This window comes from Pleurodeles waltl, chromosome 11, assembly GCF_031143425.1.
Source record: "Pleurodeles waltl isolate 20211129_DDA chromosome 11, aPleWal1.hap1.20221129, whole genome shotgun sequence".
Taxonomy (NCBI): domain Eukaryota; kingdom Metazoa; phylum Chordata; class Amphibia; order Caudata; family Salamandridae; genus Pleurodeles; species Pleurodeles waltl.
Window position 1 is genome coordinate 537,651,653 of NC_090450.1, and position 16,901 is coordinate 537,668,553.

At 47.2% G+C, this 16,901-nt stretch overlaps 1 protein-coding gene across 2 annotated transcripts in view; it reads right to left on the minus strand.

Moving 5' to 3' along the window:
* Positions 1–16,901, minus strand: part of PIWIL2 (piwi like RNA-mediated gene silencing 2) — a 1,291,255-nt gene that overhangs the window by 654,410 nt on the left and 619,944 nt on the right. For both annotated transcript variants that reach the window (XM_069213952.1, XM_069213950.1), the window contains exons 13-14: positions 2,629–2,817; positions 2,448–2,532 (exon numbers count right to left, since the gene is read on the minus strand). In XM_069213952.1, coding sequence (XP_069070053.1) covers positions 2,448–2,532; positions 2,629–2,817 — 274 coding nt within the window. The remainder of the gene's footprint in view (positions 1–2,447; positions 2,533–2,628; positions 2,818–16,901) is intronic.

The window sequence follows — 16,901 nt, forward strand, 5'->3', positions numbered from 1 at the left end:
GTAGATAGATTTGCTTGTGATCTACAGGCCACACTGGTAGAGTCAGCACAGTTCCCGACAGCACAAGCTGGTAAATAAAATACCAACTTTTCTTTGGTCTCATAACCATCTAGAGCTAGTGGTTTTCAAACTTTGTTACACCAAGCCCAGCAGCAAAATGCATTATTTTGTAGGTTTGATAAAAAACCTCCTGCACCAGTCAGTGCAGATGAGCAGGTTTCAATACCTGTGGTAGTATGTTGTGCCAGGAACAGCACAGCCTGATTCTGTATACATTTTTTTACTTCAAATACCCACTTGTTTTCAGGCCATCTTCTGTCAGAAGAGGAAATGGTTGGATACGTTTCTCCTTATTGGAGTTAATCACAGGTGGCAGAATGAAGATAGTATTTTTGAGTACATGAGCATTCCCGCAGTCATAGAAGGGTGTCGGCAAACTATGGGCATTTTCTTCTGCCATTGAAGTTGTGATGTCTTTTCCATTATGGAACATGGGACTTTTGCTAACTTCTCTCTTAATATTATAACTTGATCTTGTTGAAGGTCTTACTTTCTCTAAACTCGCATGCTCGAGCATTGCAAATTGAATGTTAGCTTGCTTCTGCTCTGTCGAGATTTAAACATAAGCAAAAAGAAACGTCTTAGCAAGAAAACAAGGCAGTATCTTTTCAACACTTTCAAGTAAATCTCCACCATTCACCCTAGAAAGGTCATCCACAAAACGTTCCGTAGAACTCCAAAAAACTCTTGTATAGATGCACAAGAATGCTGATGCTGCAGACTGACACACCTTTTTCCTATGGAGTGCATTTTCCTATTGCCCTTCTCAGACAGAAAAGGAAATGGAGCACAGCATATTTTAACACTACTTCTTCTACACACTTCTACGCATCCAAAAGGAATCTAGTGGCAGAAGTGCCTGAAGCAAGGAATGGTCTGATTGAGCCACTTTATGTATCACCTTCTTTCTCTTGGCCAGACCAGAACTGAGAAAGAAAATTGTACATGAGGGAGTACAAGAAGCCAGGGACTAAGGTAGTCACGGGTCTGGCTTGTGTCTTTGGAAACAGCATTTAAAACATTATATGGGAGAAACAGCAATGTTAATCTTCCTAGCAGCTCAGGTTATCATTGTTGTGTCCTCCCCCATGGTGTCATCAGTAGGTGGTGAAACGTCTAATGGAAGAGGGGAATGAACACATCATGTAAAGTGAAGATGAAAAAGACATCTCACTAAAAAAACATATATAACGTAAAAAAGAAAAGAAAACATATTGCCTCTTACAGGAACATTTTCCCTACTGTGATAATTTTAATGAAAGAATGCATTACTAAAAGTGTTATGGGATTACTCCTACTGCAGATAGGTTTTTACGGATTTATGGGTTGGGAGGCAATTCAGAGAATTAAAACTCTTATTGAAGGACCACTACATTGGGTTTGTGACTTTCCTACTTTCAATGACAGGATTGGACGTATTTCACAAGTGCACTTACTATTTTTTGCATTGTATTGAATATCTATATTTATCAAGGACAATGAAAACCCATGGGGTCGAAGGGACCAGGTGTCTAAGTATTTCAGAAGAAATAAAGGTCCCTTGAGTGCAAAGTGCAAACAGTGACTTAAAGTCCGTCCTTGTCAGCCAAACTGCCGCCTGGGTGCTCCCAGCCACAAACCAATATTACACATGCATTGCACTTTGCTGGCTTGGATCCCACATTCATCTCTGTGATTTTGTTTCGGTCTTGTTTTACCAGTCCCTTCCTGAGACATGGATGAACTACATATTGACGTAGATGCATGTGCGACAGCCATTGTGCCTCAACTGACTCTTCTCTTTCATTGATGTACACTAAGTACCAGCTACCAGACCCCTCTAGTTAGATTCTCATTGTGTCCCGGCCTTGAATCCTGCACTGAATGGCAGGGTGAAGGAACACACGGTGCTGCCTTTGTGGCATTTGGTTACATACGTAGTAACCCCCATTTGCATTCCAGGCATAACTCCTTATGTCCTGATGATGGTCACTAAATCTGGTTAATGGATCGAAACATCGTCGACTACAGTACCTTGACTCAAATTGCTGTAATTATTAACTTGTCTATATTTGAGAATGGGTACTTACAGTTTGTGACCTTACCATTGTGTCTTCATTTATGTCACATGTGAAATGCTCAAGTGTGGAAGTATTCATGACTTTTCTTGTCTTCGTTTCCCCACTGAAATGTTTTTTGACTTTGACTTATATAAATGCATAAAGTGTGGATATCAGGCATAGATCTCAATGTATCTTTATGTTTTAACCTTTTTTTTTTGCACTTTGCACTCGAGGGACCTTTCTTTTACCGAAGCTGTGACAACTCTCTAAACCTTTAGTTAGATATGAAAATCATATAGGCCCAGTTAAGCACATTCTAATGCAGACAGACATTTGTTCACTGACCTTCCCCGGAGGACACCGCTTCTCATTGGGGCGATGAATAAGCAGGGGTTGGTCTTGGTCCTTCACTGTGATCCCATAATTCTTACTACAACATAAGAAAAAATAAAGTTATAATCCAATATTTTGCAGAACTACCACCAATATGGTGTGTATCTCAACTTTGATTCTCAGTAACACATACCTGTAATACTCAATAAAGCTGATCTCCGAGCTGTCAGCCATGGTGAATTTGTCTTTCGGGGTTTTATTCCAGTCTATGTCATCAATGCGATATGTGCGATTGTTGTAGCGGGTAATTACGATGTTGCCAATCAACTGCTTGGTGCACTCATCTTTAAAGTTCTCTTTGGTTTCTTGGTATAGGATATTCCTAGAATGAGCAATAAAAGAATCTCAGCTAAACAAAGGCAAGTTCAGGTTTGGTACAGTACTTTACAATATGAACCATACCAAATCACTGCTTGTCTGACACTTTTTTCCCAGTAATACACTCAACTTAATATAGTATGTGTGATGTTTCGGGCCATTTTGGGTCAACTTAATGGCTCGCTTAAGTTGCTGAAAATACCACAAATATGAGTAAGGAAAAGTTAAGTCCTTGACTGTCATTCATGGCATTGTCTCTGAATACATAATAAATAATAAATAAAAGAATATCTCTGGACACCTGCTGAATTCCCACAACACATTTGTTTCTTCAAAAAAGATAAACAAAAATAAATAAAACAGTTGACATACAGGAAGCAACATGTTATATCTTTATTTGTTTGAAACAATCAAATCAATTACCAAAATCAGTTAAAAAATACCTCTGGTTTTAGCGTTTATTCCGGTGAAATAGCAAGAGCAAATGCAGGTATGTATTGAATCTTTAAAAATTCCCAAATTTGCAGCCTTTTTCTTCCCAGATTATTCAGGCAGTTTTTTAACGAGATAAGCAGTGACAGGATCTCAAACTTCAGGTGAAAGAGGTATTTTACCAATTCAGAAATGGCAATGTAGGATCAGAGTCAAGTAACACTTTCGTTCAAGACATGAGATTCTTTCTTATATCCATAAACAGACGACAAGAGTAGAAAACTGAATAATAATCCCAGCATTGGAAGTTGAAACTAAAAGCACAGAAAAAAATAAATCACAAAATTATACAAAAAGGTTATGGAGAGGCTTAAACCACTGGGATATGTATCCTGGATGATACAATATAGTAGAACAAGTTACTTAGCTTTGGCAACACCTTATCTGGTAGAGACTGAAGGAAAGCAAATTTTTCGACATGGTTAGCCCCCACTTATTGCCTGGTTTCTAATGTGGCACTGACTGTTAGTACACTGGGTCCCTGCTGAACAGGTCCCCAGTGCCAGATATCTTTCCCCAAAACTGCACAGTTGTTTTGCACAACTGGAATAACCTTTAGCTATCACTAAAGTCCCTAGTATATGGCACCCCTGGTGCCTGGGGTACTAAGGAAAGTCTATGAGGGTTGCAGCACCAATTGTGCCACCCTCAGGTACCCCCTCGCCAAACCCACACAGTGCTGCCATTGCAGACTGCATGTGTTGGTGCAGGCTAAATTGAAAACAGAACCTGTAACTGATCTGTGTGCCAGGTCCCCTATCACTGCATGTGCCAGGTGTAAGTCACCCCTAAAGTTGGTGCCTCCAGGCACATGAGAGCATATATGCATGAGCAGATATGCCCCTGCTGTGTCTCTGTCAACTCTGAGACAGAGTAAGTGCACACGGAAGCCATTTTAAATGTATATGCTGACACTGGTCATTACGACTTCCCCAGCTACATGATGGCTTCTATGAATTCTGGGATGTTTGGTATCAAACATCTAAGAATATTAAACCCTCACTGACCCCAGTAATGGATTTATTAATAAATGCACACAAAGTGCACCTTAGAGGTGCCCCCTGAAACCCCACAAAGCTACTGGTGTGTTAGACTGAGTTCTGGGCCCCTGAGGCGAGGGCCAATGCTCTCGGAGGCCCAGAACAAAGGTCTCCTAGGGGAGAGGTGATAACTCCTCATCCAGAGCAGAATGGATATTTCAGGACAAAGAGCTTCAAAGGCTTTGTGGTCTTTCAAATGCAACCCAAGTCTCTCCAGATGATGGAGATAACTGACCCCCCCTCCGCCCTCTCCCCCTCCCCTTTCCTGACCCTACTGTGGTGGCAGCACAGGCAGGAAAATTAGTTAAATCAGGAGGAGTGCCCACTTTATGCCAGTCCACCACTAAGGTGGATGAGCCAAAGTGGACATTACTTTTCTTTTTAATTATTATCTGTTTATTCAGTTTTCAACAGAACAGATACAATATCAACAATCTTAATCAGGAGCTTGACACAATGGGCAGTGTACAATAACCATTTGCTTGGGCGCTTACATCATCAATGGAACCATGTTAGGATCAACAGACAATTGGCTACAGAAGAGCAGATGAGTGGTTTGCCACTACCAGCAGTGCCCCGTACCTTAACCCTCTGCTGTTTCAACAGACCTCAAGGCATCTTCGCCACTCCCCTGCGTCTCCGCACCCACCTGAGAGATAAGCCTGGAATGGACCCCAGATATCACAGGGATGACTACCGTTGGGGAGGAGGTCACCACAAGTGTTGGACTGTACACTGCAATATGTCATATCTCTAACTCAATATTTAAGCATTGGCATGAGGCCCCTCTCCCACCGCAAGGCAACCCTTCGTTAAGGCAAGCAGTCGGCTTAAAATTTACCAGTATATTTCTATTATAGCCTAGCAGTGCCTTCTGGGATCAGGTGCTAACCGTTCACCTATGATAATGCTTAGCTCCTTGAATATCATTTGCCAAAAGCTTTGTATACCTGGACAGCCCCAGGCCAAATGCAGGAAGTCTGCCCCCTCCTCTGAGCATCTGATGCATGTCGTGCTCTCCCTAAGTCTAAAACTATACATACGAGCTGGGATGTAATACACCCGGTTGATATTTTTTAAGTGGTTAAGCCTGTGCTTGATCTGAGCAACAATACATCAATTTATTATCATCTATTAGTACCCCGAGATCATTCTGCTATGCTAGACGAGCTTGTGTCACACCCGGCCTACATGCCTCCTGTGCGCAAACAATGTAGTGATATGAGATATTAAAGTGTAGACGATGCAGGAGTGAAGTCAAGGCGGGGATAGCAGGATGCTCTAATAATTCTTTACCCAGAAGAGCGCGCACCCCAGCCTGTACCCTGCGGTAGTAGAACCGCATCAGAAGAGTAGCACGCAGCGCACCCTCCTGTATTTCCGCCCATCCACACATGCGTTCATCTGCGATCAGGTCCCCCAACACAAATTCACAGTTCTCACAGCACCCATATGGCGCCTGCTTTCGTGACAGTGGAAGCCATGCACACCAGTCCAAGGGCACCACTGGGAAATATACCCGCCAGCTACTTCAGAAGTCTCTGCCATGTGCACTGTGTTGTATTTAGGGAATCCAATGCCCCATACCTGTGGACTGGTCGCTCAAAGAGGAGTCTCAGCAGTCCACATGGTGCGGCCATCCTTCCCTCGAACCTGACATGCGGAAGCTCCTGAGGGCCGTACACTCAACAGTGTGAAACAGAGTGTGCCACCAAATAGTATAGCTCCATGTCATATGGGAGAGTCAAGGCCCACCATCGAACTCTAGGCTGTCCACCCACCCATGCCAAACGACATGAGAGTTCGTAGTCTGTCAAATACTGCCCGAGTGAGAATTATTGGGATGTTCTGAAATAGAAATAAGAAGCAGGGCAGCACCACCATATTCAAGATGGTCACTTGCCCCACGAGCAAAAGAGGCAACTTAATCCATTGCTCCACCGCATCAGTGAGCCGTTGTATCGCTTTCCCGTAATTCTCTCGCAACACTGTTTCTGGGTTAGTGTGGATTAGTATTCCTAGATAACGGACAGAGTTGTCAGTCCACTGTAGTGGCTATTCCATCTGTATTGGTTTAGTAGCTGGGGTGAGGAGGAACATCATCAATTTACTCCAATTAACCCGAAGCCCAGCATGGCTCCCAAATAGCACCACCTCCTGGAGGACTGGAGCCAAATTATGCTTGCGATCTTTAATGTAAAGCAGTACATAATCTGCATAGGTGGACACTGAGTGTGTGTAAAGGAAAGCGTAGGCCACGGTGTGAGTGATATTCGTGTAACAAGGACATACAGGAGGGGGAGAGTGGTCAGCCCTGTCTGGTCCCCCTTTCTATAGAGATAGGAGTAGTCACCAGGCCACAAAGGCAGAGGTGCACCACAGGCCATGTATAAAGTACCTTAATCAATTGAAGGGTCATTCCTTACTCGCTTCTCGACTGCCTTCTAAAAGCCCCACTCCATGGAGTCGAAGGCCTTTTTCTATATTGAGGAAGACTACAATCGCCTGAATATCCGGGTCCACATGCTATATCGTACCAAAGAGGGTTCGGAGATTGAAGAACAAACTATGCCCAGGTACAAAGCCTGTTTGCTCCATGCCAACCAACCCAGGCAACAAAGGAGCCAACTGGTTTGTCAGTATTTTCGCAAACAATTTGGTGTCCACATTAATCAGCGACAGTGGTCTATACGATGAACATTGGTCTGCTGGCTTGCCCGGCTTCAGCAGGACAACCAATAGTGCCTCACGCATGGTATGTGGCATACATCCGTCAGCTGCAATCTCCTCGAACAAGGCAACTAGATGGGGAATGAGTATCTCCTGACGGCTTTGTAGAAACACAGTTGAGATTCGGCCCACATCTGGGGTAAGTCTCCCCACCGTTTAAGTTTAGCATTAAGCGCATGGTAAAAGCTTGGATCATCATAGTTAGGACCATATATTCTCACCACCAGTATCACATGATCGTCAATGAAGCACTCAGCAATGACATAACGTCCATCCACATCCCCACACAGCTCCTGCAAATGAAGCCCCATTCCTTTCCTGGCCCAGAGGAGTACCCCCCAGGCATGCGAGGTGAATACTGCTGCACATATCTGCCCCTGCACTCTACATTGCAACCATTCTAGTCGGTCGGGAGCAAGATGGGTCTCCTGGAGTATGGCCACGTCTATCATATGCCTACGTAAATAGGCCATTACTCCTCAAAGCTTCCGATTATCATTAAGCCCCCTAACATTCCATGTGAGTAGTCTTATCGTCCTACTCACTCGCTGACCACTCACGTACCTATCCCGGCCTAACTTGCAGTTCATGTGATGTGTGCCATGTATTGATTAGTATTCAGTATGCTCTGGACAAATATTTCCCCACAGACATGCTGGTGATATATCATAACCCAAACAGCCTCCTCCCGCCAACACCACGCTACCATAACTTGCGCAGACTGTAAAGCACCCCCAGCCCACCCTGAAAACCACACAATAACCTCATATGCCAAAGAAGCGGTTCACACATGGAGATCCATAAGCCAAGCATTCCATACCCTTCAAATGTGTTATAATGGCATAAATTAAATGTAAACACTTCTAAAGCAACCTAAACAGTATCAATAACAGTTTGATATTGTGCAATGGCTCCCATGCCAATACAATCGCCCAAGTACATATTTGGGAGGCATACTGAGAGGAATTCATTGAGAACCCCTAATTACTCCTCATGCTGCTGTGTTAATGGGTCATCAGGACCCCCTGCAATCAGAGTCTGAGCACAGCCAAGTCATGGATTAGGGATCTCCCCACCTCCACCAGTATCCAGAATCAATGGAATGTGCCTATCACCCTCCTATCACCAGATGAAGGAGAAAACGGTGCCTTCCTTGATGCACCACAGCAGCCTTATTCCACGCCATCCATGGCTGTATCCAGTTTTTCTCCACCCCTTGGCAGCTGTGGCCACTGATGCGCTGTGCCGGGTACTGCACGTTCTATTCTATCTGTAGCTGCTGGAGTTGTTGTTTATCTTTCAAGGATGCTGCCTAGCCTCCTGTACCTGCTGGGTAAAGTCTGGGAATAGCGAGATCTTCGCTCCCTCATGTCACAGAGTCTCCAGCTCCCGCACCCTCCGAAGGGCCACGTCTTTGCCCCTGTAATTAAGCAATCTCGCAACTATAGGACCCAGAGGGGCCCCAGGGAGTGGGCACGGCACCAAGGAGCGGTGGGCATGTTCCACTACAAACATCGCTGAAAATGGGTGTCTGCCCAATAAATCAGTCAGCAATTGTTGCACAAATCGCTTTATGTTATCGATGCGGGTAGACTCCACCACCCCCCACAATCTGCACATTATTCCTGCAAGAGCGCGCTTTCAAGTCCTCTGTTTTAGCTTGTAGCGCAATGAGTAACTTGTCTGTGTTTTTCTGTGCTGTCCCCAGCATATTCTGCTCATCTTCAGCCTTAAACAAACTCTACTCCACCAGATCAAGCCTCTCCGTCTGCTTGTCCATCCTCTCAGACATGCAATGCATTCTGTATGTTAGAGCGTCTATCTTCCCATCGATCTTTGATAGGCTGTGCTGCATTGTGACCAGAATTTCTTTTAAATCAGTATCTTAACCCTCTGAGGCTCCCTCCTGCATCTCCTCGGGTTCCTGTGGTCCTTCACTGCAAGCCTTTGGGGTCTTCTGCAGGTTGAATTGCAGGTTGGTTTGGATTGTCAGCTTTCATCATATTTGCACCCACTCCCAGTGCTCACAGCCTCTAGGCTCTTCAGGGCAACGTACCGCTCAAAGGATCTATCCTGGCACTCCCTAAAAGCGTGTCACAGTCCCTGCTACAGTTCACAGCAGCAGGGGGCCCCACACGGCTATTTCATGTCTGCTGCAGCACACTTGTCGCTCTCTATGGCTCCTGTGGTTCTACTATGGGGCCCCCCACAAACCTGTCCCCAGAAGCACTTTGTGGCCCGGGGGCAGGCACACTATCCCCTACTCATTTTGGAAGCAGTTACCAATTGTGCGCAGTCACACGAGAGGCACAACACACACTCACCTCTTCGCGCCAGCCGGCCGTTGTCTAAGCGGTTGTACTCCGCTCCTCTGATTCCCACCTCCGGCACGCCCAGCGGGTCTCCCTGTAGCCCGCCAGGTGCTCTCCCAGCTCAACCAAGCTTTGCTCGGGGCCTCAGACACCAGACAAACACAACCTGTCCGAGAGGGAGAGAGCACCTCCCACACGTTGATCTGGCCACCTACTCTGGCATGCGCAGATCCGTGACCAGCATTGAGCGTCTCCCAAGCTGCGTCTCCTCATACGGCCTGGGACTTCTACTACAATTAGGCCCGTGCAGCACCTCCAAGGCCCGATGGTGCCCAGCTGGCCCACCCTTCATTGCTGCAGCAGATTGATTTCTGAGCTGGAGGAGCACTTGGCCTATGCAGCAATTTTCTTCGTCCCGGAGACTCCGCCCCCTAAGTGGACACTACTTTTCAAATCCCTCCATCTTGCTTGTAAGGAATTAGGCCACAAAGGTTAGGGTTATGTCCACTTACCAGAAGCTGTCATAAGAAGGGTGTAGTATCCTTAAATATGGTGAGCCCATTGACTACCGTCTGGCACTCTCTGTAATGCCCCTAATTTGAGTATTTAGGTGGCACCCCTGGACCCTAGAACTCAGATCCTGACTACCTACAAAGAAGAAGAGGAAGAAGCAGCAGCTGACCCGGTACCACCCCTCCTGGCCTGCCTGCTAACCTCACAGGACTCTGCACAAAAAAAGAAAACTTGTCCCGCAGCTTCAAAAACCAGAGGAAGCCTGCCTGCCTGCCTTCAAAATAATCAGACTTCTGTGAATTGCGGACCAGCTCAGCCAAAAAAAAAAAGTATTCAATAAGGACTCTGCAGCTTGGAAACCCAACACCTTAAGTGACCTTTGCACCCGAGGACCTTGACCTGGTGAGGAGCCAACCAATGGTGCCAGCAGGGCTCCCAGCTATTCTGAGCCAGAGTCCACCTGAGTGTCACCCATTCTGGACTCAACCAAGTCCACTCCAGATCCTGCATGCAGGCCCCCTCTCCCAAAGTCTGGTGGCGAGAGAAAAACACGACACCTACAGCAATCACTACACCTTTGATCCCCCCTGACCCAAGCTAAGGTGGGTCATCAGTCCCAGCGATGCCCCTAGACTCCTAAGAGCTCAAATCCACCCTGGGTCCACACCTGCTAGACTCCACCACGACGCCTGCAGCATCAGTCCAGTAAATCCCCAATTGGTATTGCAGAGGCAAAAGTAGATAGGACTAATGCTCTCTTTTGTGGTAGTGTGGGCAAGCAGTTAGGCTTATCAGAGGGTAGTGCTAAGCATTTGTTGGACTCAGAGGCGATAAATGACACACACTCAAAGAATAAATCCGAGACCAATTTAGATAAATAACTTTTTTATACGTTTTTAAACCCAAGAACTTCATAATGAGGTACGCAGACTTTTAGGCATAAATACGTTGCAGAGTTCTTCTCAATGTTATCCTATGGAGGAAAACAATGTTCAGCAAACACAGGGTTAACAATAATTTACAAAGCCGATCTCAGGGAGTTAAGGTAAATACTGGGCACTGATCAGATTCACACCAAGAGGTCACACCGGGCGGCACAAAATAATGTTCAGCAAACACAGGGTTAACAATAATTTACAAAGCCAATCTCAGGGAGTTAAGGTAAATACTGGGCACTGATCAGAATCACACCAAGAAGTCACAACGGGCCTACTGGGGTAAGTGCTGTAGGCTTGGGGTGCCCAATGGTTCTCCATGGGAGTTGGACCTCATGACAAACAGGCTGGAGGCTCTGGTTAGGAAGTCAGGAACAACAATCAGGTAATTAGCAGACTTGGGGTGCTTGGGGACATAGGTGCACCTTTGGTCCTCTTCTCCCGTGCCAGGGGCGACGGATGCAGGAGTGTCTTTAGGTTTCGGGTTTTATTGTCTGGGAGCACTCACCGTCAGGGGTCCGGCGTGTTGAGGCTGCAGGCGTACTAGGAGAGGCAGTCAGGGGTGGACTTGAGCTCTTAGGAGCCGGGGTACGTCACTGGGGCCAGGGGGTCACGGGTGCAGTGGTTGCAGGAGATATCGGATTTTCTCTCTTCACAAGCCTGTTGGAGAGGGGGCCTACATGCAGAGGCTGCAGGCATCTCAGGAGAGTCCAAGATGGGTGAGACCACACTGGACTCTGTCTCTGGGCAGCTGGAGAACCACATTGGCACCATTAGTTTGCTTCAACTCCGGTCGTGGACATCGAGTGCAGTGGTAATTTCAGGTGTCGTGTTTCTGGGGTCCAGCAGCTGTAGAGTCTTTTTCTTTTCTTGTTGCAGCGATAGTCAGCTGCCCATGGGAGACTTGAGTCTTCATTGAAGGCTAGACGATTTGACTTCTTGTGCGGGATCCTTTGAAGTTAGCAGGCAGTCAGATGTGGTCAGCTGCTGCCTCTTTTCCTCGTCTGCGGGTGCAATTCTTCTTTGTCCAGGTCTTCTTAGGTTGTCAAAATCTGAGTTCTAGAGTTCACAGGTGCCACCTAAATACTCAATTTTGGGGTGTTACATGGAGTACCAAATGGTAGCCACTGGGCTGCCCACCTTTAGGGTGACTACACCCTTTTTTTGACCAATTCTGTTGGGAAGTGGTCATAACCCTGACCATAGTGTGCTTAATTCCTTCCAAACCAAAATGGAGGAATTTAAAAAGTGGTATCCACTTCACCTTGTCCACCTTAGGGGTCAGACTGGCATGACGTGGGCACTCCTCATAATTCAACTAATTTTACAGACTGTGCGGCCATCAAAAGTGGGGTCATGACAGGAGGGTTGGTCATCTCCCCCATTTGGAGACACCTGTGTCGCATTACAAGGACAACGAGGCATTTGAAACTTTTCGCCCTGGAATGTCCATCCTTCCTGGAGGAGGTGTCAACACCCCCACCCAGCTTAGGCTTTCCTCTCTGGACCCCGAGAGCGCTGGCTCTCACACTAGGGGGTCAGAAACATAGCTAATGTGGCTGGACTGTTTAGGACCAGTCTGTTAACACACTGGTAGTTGGTGGTTTTTCAGGAGGCACCTCTAAAGTGCCCTCTGTGTGCATACATTGGTAGATCCAACACTGGCACCGGTGTGGGTTAACCAATATGAGATATTTGATACCAAACATCCCTATCTACAGTGAAGTCATCATGTAGCTGGGAAAATCCTAGTGACCAGTGTCCAGCACATGTATCAGAAGTAGCATCCCCATCACTTACTATGTATGAGTGTTGACGAAGACAACAGGGGCACATCTCCTTGTGCAGATATGCCTTCACATTGAATATAATGCATCCTGCCATAAGGCGGTAAGGCCTGCAAGAGGGGTGACTTGCATCACTTTTGTCTGCACAAAAACACGTAGCCTGAAATGGCAGCCTTTCATGGGATTGGTGTGGACAATTCGTTTTACAGCCCTTAGGGACCCTCTTTAGTACCTCAGGCCCTAGGTACCAGGGGTACCACTTACTACGACTTACAGAGTGTGCTAAAGGTTTTGCCAAATGGAGAAACAACTGTGCAATTTTCAGGAAAGAGACCTGGCACTAAGCACCTGGTTAGAAGGAACCCAGTGCATTTTCAGTCAAAATTACATCAGATATCAGGCAAAAAGTGGGGGCTAACCATGCCCAAAAAGGGTGCTTTCCTACACCTACTGTGAACCACAGGTAACATCTGTGGGCAGACAGGACAGGGATGTGGAAATATGCATCCTGCAAGTCCGACACTACCATCCAGGGAGCAGATCTTGGATAGGACAAAGGTCTCTGTCCTACTTGGGCACAGAAAGTAGTGCAAATAGCAACCACGACTTACTTCTGATGGGGGCACGCTCTCCACGGCTCCCTTGAACAAGAGAGCCTCCACTTCCTTGTTGAATAAGGAGATATGGTCATCCCCCTGTTGCAATTTGGTACCATGGGTGGAGGAGTAGTCATGAAGGGGAGGCAGTAGCCCCTTCGGACAATCTGGCGAACCCAGCAGTCGGATGTTATCAACCTCCAGTGGTGCAGGTGATGGCCTATCCTGCCTCCAACTGTGTGCCCATGATGGCCAAAATGCAAACTGAAGAGACTTAGAGGCTGCGGCTGCCAGGGGCCTGGGCGTGTGTGGACTGGCATGATCTCTGGCTACCTGACTCACAAGGTCTGTGGGTACTGTATTCTTGGCCAAACATAGGCTTGGAAGCTTGCCTGTTGTGCTGGTTGGGCTGGTAGAGATGCAAATGTAGGAAAGGCAGGCTAAGGTTGGCAAGGGCCATGGACAGGCCCAGGTACCTGACAGTAGCTCTGCTGCCCTTGAAGCACTCTAGTGCTGAATCTGCAATGTCTCCGAAGAGATGGTAGCCAGGAAAGGGCATTTCCATGAGCGAAGTCTGGACATCCCCCAAAAAGCCTCTGGTTCTCAACCAGGCATTACGCCAAAGTGCCGCCAACTATAACACCGCTCTGCCTAGTGGGTCAGTCACATCCAGCCCACAACGTATGACAAACTTAGCTGTGTCCCTCCCGTCAGCAATAGCTGGGGAGAGTATGGTTTGGGCCTCCTCTAAGACCATAAGCAGCAACAGAGTCCCGGAGCGAATGCAAGTCATGGCCCAAAAGGCAAACAGTGTTCACTGACCTCAGTTCTAGGCCTGGCAGATGAAAAAATCTTCTTTCCCAAGATATCCAACCTCTTGGATTCCCTGTCCGTTGGAGTGGTAGGGAATGCACCCGAATTTACTCTGGAAGTGTAGGATGCTGGCCCTCTATGTAGTGTGCAAAGCTAGGCACACTGTGCAGGGGGGCCAGGCAACCACACGGTTTCCAGAGGTAAGAATCAGATTACCTAAAGCTCCAATTTTAGAAGTAGCTGGTCGAGCAGTTAGGCTAATCCAAGAGATGTGCTAAGCATTTATTGTACTCACAAATGCAATCATGAACCAAACACATTCAATGAATAACTCAAGACCAGAATTTATAAAAATAAAAAAAAACACTTCAAGCTTTTATGTAATTTTTAAGACCAAAATGGTTCAGATATGTTAAGTACTTTTTGAGTTATGAGGAATCAATGGAAGGCCACCTGGAAAAATGCATATAAAATCACACAGGTGAGTTGCCAGTCTCTTCTTTTGCAAGATGAATGTTGAGGTTGGTGGGCACACTGACCCAGCTGGAGAGCCTCGGATGGCTCCCAGTTCCGGCTGGAGCAGGGCTGGAAAGTCTCTTGGCACAGGCACAGGGCCAGGGCCACTTTGAGGGGCTACTTGGAAAAGGGGCTCGTCTGCAAATTTAAAGGTGGAACCTTTGGGCCCCCTTGGACTGTTGAGGTTACAAGGGGTTAGGGACCCGTGACACACAGCAGGTTCCACGATGCAGGGCTCAGGGCGGCTGGATGCAGAGTGAGTTGGAGGTCTTGGAAGCTGTGCACAATGGAACCCTTTGGAGCTGGAGGTAAAGTCTTCTTCTGGGGGCCTTGCAGGACGACGAGGGTGCTCTGGTGGAAGGTCCGGGGTCTTCCTGAAGTCCCTCACTGTGGCTTCCTCCTGGTCCAGTTGCAGCTCTGGGTGAGCTGTTTTTGTTGTTGTCTGACATGCACTGACCAGTACCTGGGGTACTGACACAACTTAGCCACTGGAGGGTGCAGTGTCACCAAAGTTCACACACTTGTAGGTCTCGTCCAAATGGTCATTTTGTGTGTCATCAGGTCCGGTTATGGCTTCCGGTTGCGGAGGTATCATCTGGTTGGTGAATTGACCCTCACCGGTTTGCTGGTTCTTTGCCGGTTTCTTTGGTTTCTTGAGTGGTGCCTCCACTCAGGAGTCAGATTTCGGGCTATTTGCGAAGCATGGAGGTCCTCTGGGTCTTTTGAGGTCGTTCCAGCGGTCAGCTCCTCCGCAGTGGCGATTGTCAGGACTCTGGTGCAGCAAGCAGGGGTCTTGGAGCCTCTTCTGGTGCAGCAGGTCCTCTATTCTCGTCCTGTCGGGTTCTTTGGTGCTATCTTCTTTTCCTGATTAATCTAGTTTCTTGGGCTAGGGGAGCCCACTAAATACTAAATTTAGTGGGTGTTTTAGGGGGAACCTGGTAATGTCCAATAGGACACTTACACTTGGGGGGGCTACACCCACTACAGTGACTACTTCCTTTCGGAAAGGTCACTACCCTAAACCTCATAGGCTATTTTCCTGCCATCCAACATGGAGGAAAATTAAATGGAGGGTCCACTTCGCCTGCAAGCCCCTAGGGGTGGTGCATGCTCAGGAAGATCCCTTCTCCTACTCTTTGTGTGATTTCCCGCATTTGCTCCTGCCAAAAGTGGGTGTTGACAAAGAGGGAAGCCATCTGCTGCTAGCAGCAGCCATGGGGGCTCGAGATTCAAGGGCAGTAGCCCTTTGAAACCACTGCCAGGAGAGTGCAGATATCTGAGGGAGGGGGTTTTAGCTTCTTCACTCGGGAAGGGCACTGTGTTATACAAAACTGGGCAGAACCCTGGCTCTCTGGTTTATATTGGTTTTCTGGAAGTGGCATACTGGATGGAACCAGTCAGCAATCATGCCAGTCAGGTTATCTTTTGCAGGGGGCACCTCTAAGGTGACCCTGGGTACACTGAGGAATAAATCTAATACTGGAACCAGTTTGGATTTATCATCCTGAGTTGCTTGATACCAAACAAAACAGGGTGCAGAGTGGCCATCATGTAGCTGGGGAACTCGTGTTTGACCAGTGTCCAGTGCATGTACTTAAAATGGCTTCTCTGTTCACTCCCTAAGCCCCTGGTTTGGCAAGAACACAGTGGAGGCATATTGCTCATGCAACTATGTCCTCACATATAGTATGGTGCACCCTGCCGTAGGGCTGGAAGGCCTGCTAGAATGGTGACTTACCCATAAAATATGCAGTGTAGGGTGGACAGGGCACACAGGGAGTGTGCCATGTTGAGTTTGCCTTTTTTAGGTTTGCCCCAGTACACTAAGCCTGCAATGGCATTGCTGGGTGCAGGGCCCAAGAGGGTGGACAATCAGTGCTGCTGCCCTCAGGGGCCTACCTTTAATATCCCATGCCCTGGGTATAGGTGTACCCATTCCTTAGGGACTTACAGTGATATTTATGAGTGTATCCAATTGTGCCAAGCATCACAACAGATTTAGGGAAAGAGCCCCAGCCCAGGGAACTTGGTTAGCAGGGGCCCTGGGCACTACAACTTCTAATACACATCAACATCAGGCAAAAAGTGGAGAGCTAACCATGCGAAAAGAGGCCTCCTCTCACATTGGCCCATTTCCCTACAGGGGATGGCCTTTTCAGAGAACAAAGACCTGGGTGTAACCATGCCAATGCAGATGGACTTTCCATATATTTCTACTTAGAAAATTAAGACTCACCTGGGTACGGCTAGTCTTATCCTCTTTCGTTTGGGAGTAGGTGGGGGGGGGTGGTTATGTAGGAAAATAGCACCTTTATGACACAGTTACCTACAAATGTTGCCTGGTATCAGTATGT